Below are 2655 nucleotides of genomic sequence, written 5' to 3'. Positions count from 1 at the left end.
ATTTGAAAGTATCTTGTCTCCTGATTGGCCCTCTGGTCAGGTGTTGCAGGTCACTGTTTGTTAACCCTTTACAGGTGAAAGAGACATTAACCCTTAGCTCTCTGTTTATGACAAAGCCTTTACCCAGAAGTCTGTTCGATCTTGTATAGGTTACGAGCACATTCTCATTAGGATAAATATAGACATAAGTGAGATCCTTTGCGGAGGCTGAAGTTCCCCAATACTGTCATGATTTCCAGTTGATCATACATAGCAGCATCGGATATGACCGCCTGAACTACTTCAGCACAGTGCAACCCTATGGAACCCTTTTTTTTAAAGCAGGGAATCCATTTAATACAGCCCAAAGTATTTCTGTGAAGCAAAGCCCAGTTATAATGAAGAATTGTTTAATGATGTAGAGTTATTTAAATGGACACATTTTTTTAAATGGATCCTTCACTAGCTGTTCCGCCCTTTTATTGCAAATGCAGAAGGAACATAATTCACTACCCTAGCATATAAAATCTGAGATAGAAGTGATTTAGCTGCATGTGTGTGTTCTTTATACACGTGGTATGTTTTCTCACATTTCAAACACAAATCAGTGGGAAAACTTGTCTCTCCTGTTACAATAAACTCTGTGATATAGTGCATTTTCTCCCTTCACAGCAAGCAGAAATTGACTATCAGAGGTTTGCATTTTACTAGGACAATTATGGGCCTATTGCTGTTCTGGAGGAATTACATTTTTCTCACTCTGAAATTTTGTGGTGCCATTTACCTCCAGTGACTGGAAATGAGCCTTTTCTCCTATTCCTTTCCTCTTGCTGGGCTCAGACATGCATGCGGGGCACACCGTCAGAATGCTGTGTGCAGTGGAGATGGAATGATGGGGTATCAGCTCATTGAAGAGCTCCCAAAATAGGTCGCGTAACCTCCCCAGGAACTGCACAGGCACCTGCAGTTGTAACATTAACCTGTTCCTCAGTGTAACATATAGGACAACACCATAATTGCAGCTATGAAATGAACCATAAAGCATCAGTTTCTGTACTTTCAACTGCAAATTCTTGCAGCATAATGGGAAGGAAAGGGTGAATGGCTGTATCTGACACCCCCTACGTTCAAGACAAATTCTATGCTAACCTCAACCTCTCATTGATTTGTCTTTATCCATCTGCTGTCTCTTGTCTTATACTTAGATTAGAAGCTCTGTCGAACAGGGATCACCTTTTTGTCCTCTGCTTGTACAGCACCTAGCACAATGAAGTAATGATTCATGAATAGGGCTCCCAAGGGCTGTGGTAACACAAAATAAATAATAGCAATAACTAATAGTATCATCTTAGGGCTTACCTGTGTTGTAACCCCTCCCAAGAGCTGGCCAGGGACGGTGATTCTTCCAAAGGTTGCCCAAATACCAGTCACTCTGGTTCTCCACCAAGCCGAGAACCTGCTGGCCTGAAAACAAGCAACATGCAAACAGATCATTAAACAGAAGACAATTCATTTATGGGAATCAAATACAAAATCTGGAGTAGGGCAGGCAGTGGAAACAGAGCCCAGCAGTTCTGATGCTCCTTTCTTTCACATGTTATGAAGATGGGTAATCACCTAACTAAAAACAGGAACATCCTGGTAGTGCAAGCTCGTCATGGCTCATTTCTCTTCTTTCGCCCTAGGCTAGTTTGAGTAACTAAACACTATGGGAATCTTTGTCACACTGACAAAAATAAATATCAACAAGGCAAATCTGAATGCTGCCTGATTTTGGCATAACATGCTGGAGAATCCTTCTGATGAGAAGACAGGGTTAGTACCAGGATACTCTAATATAATGGTCTGTTTATACTTTGATGATAATAATTTAATTGGAAAATGAGTCTGATATGGAAAATTATTTCCTCTTGACATTTTTTCCCCTTTAATTTCAGCATTTTCTCTGGCAGAGCAACAGAGGAAATTCCTTTTGCTCTAGCAAATGATGGATTCAAAGGTTTTAGCTAAAAGAGGAAGTTGCGCAGATTTAACTGAGGGCTTGTCAGGAAAAGGCAGGTCTATGTGATTGGGGACTCCTTACTGAGAAGAATAGACAGGCCTGTAACTAGAGCTGATCCAGAGAACAGAAGGGTGTGCTGTCTGCCGGGTGCTAAGATAGGGGATGTAACCTGAGGCTGAAAAGGATCCCTAACAGAGCGGGAAAAGAACCATCAAGGGAGATGATCCAAATGAAAAGACGCTTAGGAAATCGAGCTCAGTGATCTTCATGGGATGCTGCGGTTCCTAAGAGAAGCAACAAAGTGTGACAAGATGTATGGCCGATCATCAGATGGCTCAGGCATGTGGTGCTATAAGGAGGGCTTGGGAGTACGGCCACGTGACGCCATTTATGGATCAAAAAGACTCTTCTCTCAGGAGGACTTCACCCAGTAAGGAGAAATAGACTCTAGGATGGTGGCTGATAAGTAAGAGCTTTTAAACAGGAATTGGGGAGAGGTGGAGATGTCCAGGTGATCTCCATGCCCAGAAAATAACCTGAGAGGGATGAAAACAAAGTAAGAGGGGATACAGCCGTGGACAGACGAATGACATAAGAGGAAGGGAGTGTAAGATACCAAGTCTAACAGGTGATCTGGGGTAAGAATTCTGTGCCAACTGGGTTAAAGAAGGTCA

At 42.3% G+C, this 2655-nt stretch overlaps 1 protein-coding gene across 2 annotated transcripts in view; it reads right to left on the bottom strand.

The window, feature by feature from the left end:
* The window catches only part of LARGE1 (LARGE xylosyl- and glucuronyltransferase 1), a 398132-nt gene that overhangs the window by 109231 nt on the left and 286246 nt on the right, over nucleotides 1-2655 (bottom strand). For both annotated transcript variants that reach the window (XM_032763382.2, XM_075068615.1), the window contains one exon: nucleotides 1339-1443. In XM_032763382.2, coding sequence (XP_032619273.1) covers nucleotides 1339-1443 — 105 coding nt within the window. The remainder of the gene's footprint in view (nucleotides 1-1338; nucleotides 1444-2655) is intronic.

The sequence above is a fragment of the Chelonoidis abingdonii genome, chromosome 1 (genome assembly GCF_003597395.2).
Source record: "Chelonoidis abingdonii isolate Lonesome George chromosome 1, CheloAbing_2.0, whole genome shotgun sequence".
Classification (NCBI taxonomy): Eukaryota; Metazoa; Chordata; order Testudines; family Testudinidae; genus Chelonoidis; species Chelonoidis abingdonii.
This window is presented reverse-complemented; position numbering and strand designations above follow the sequence as displayed.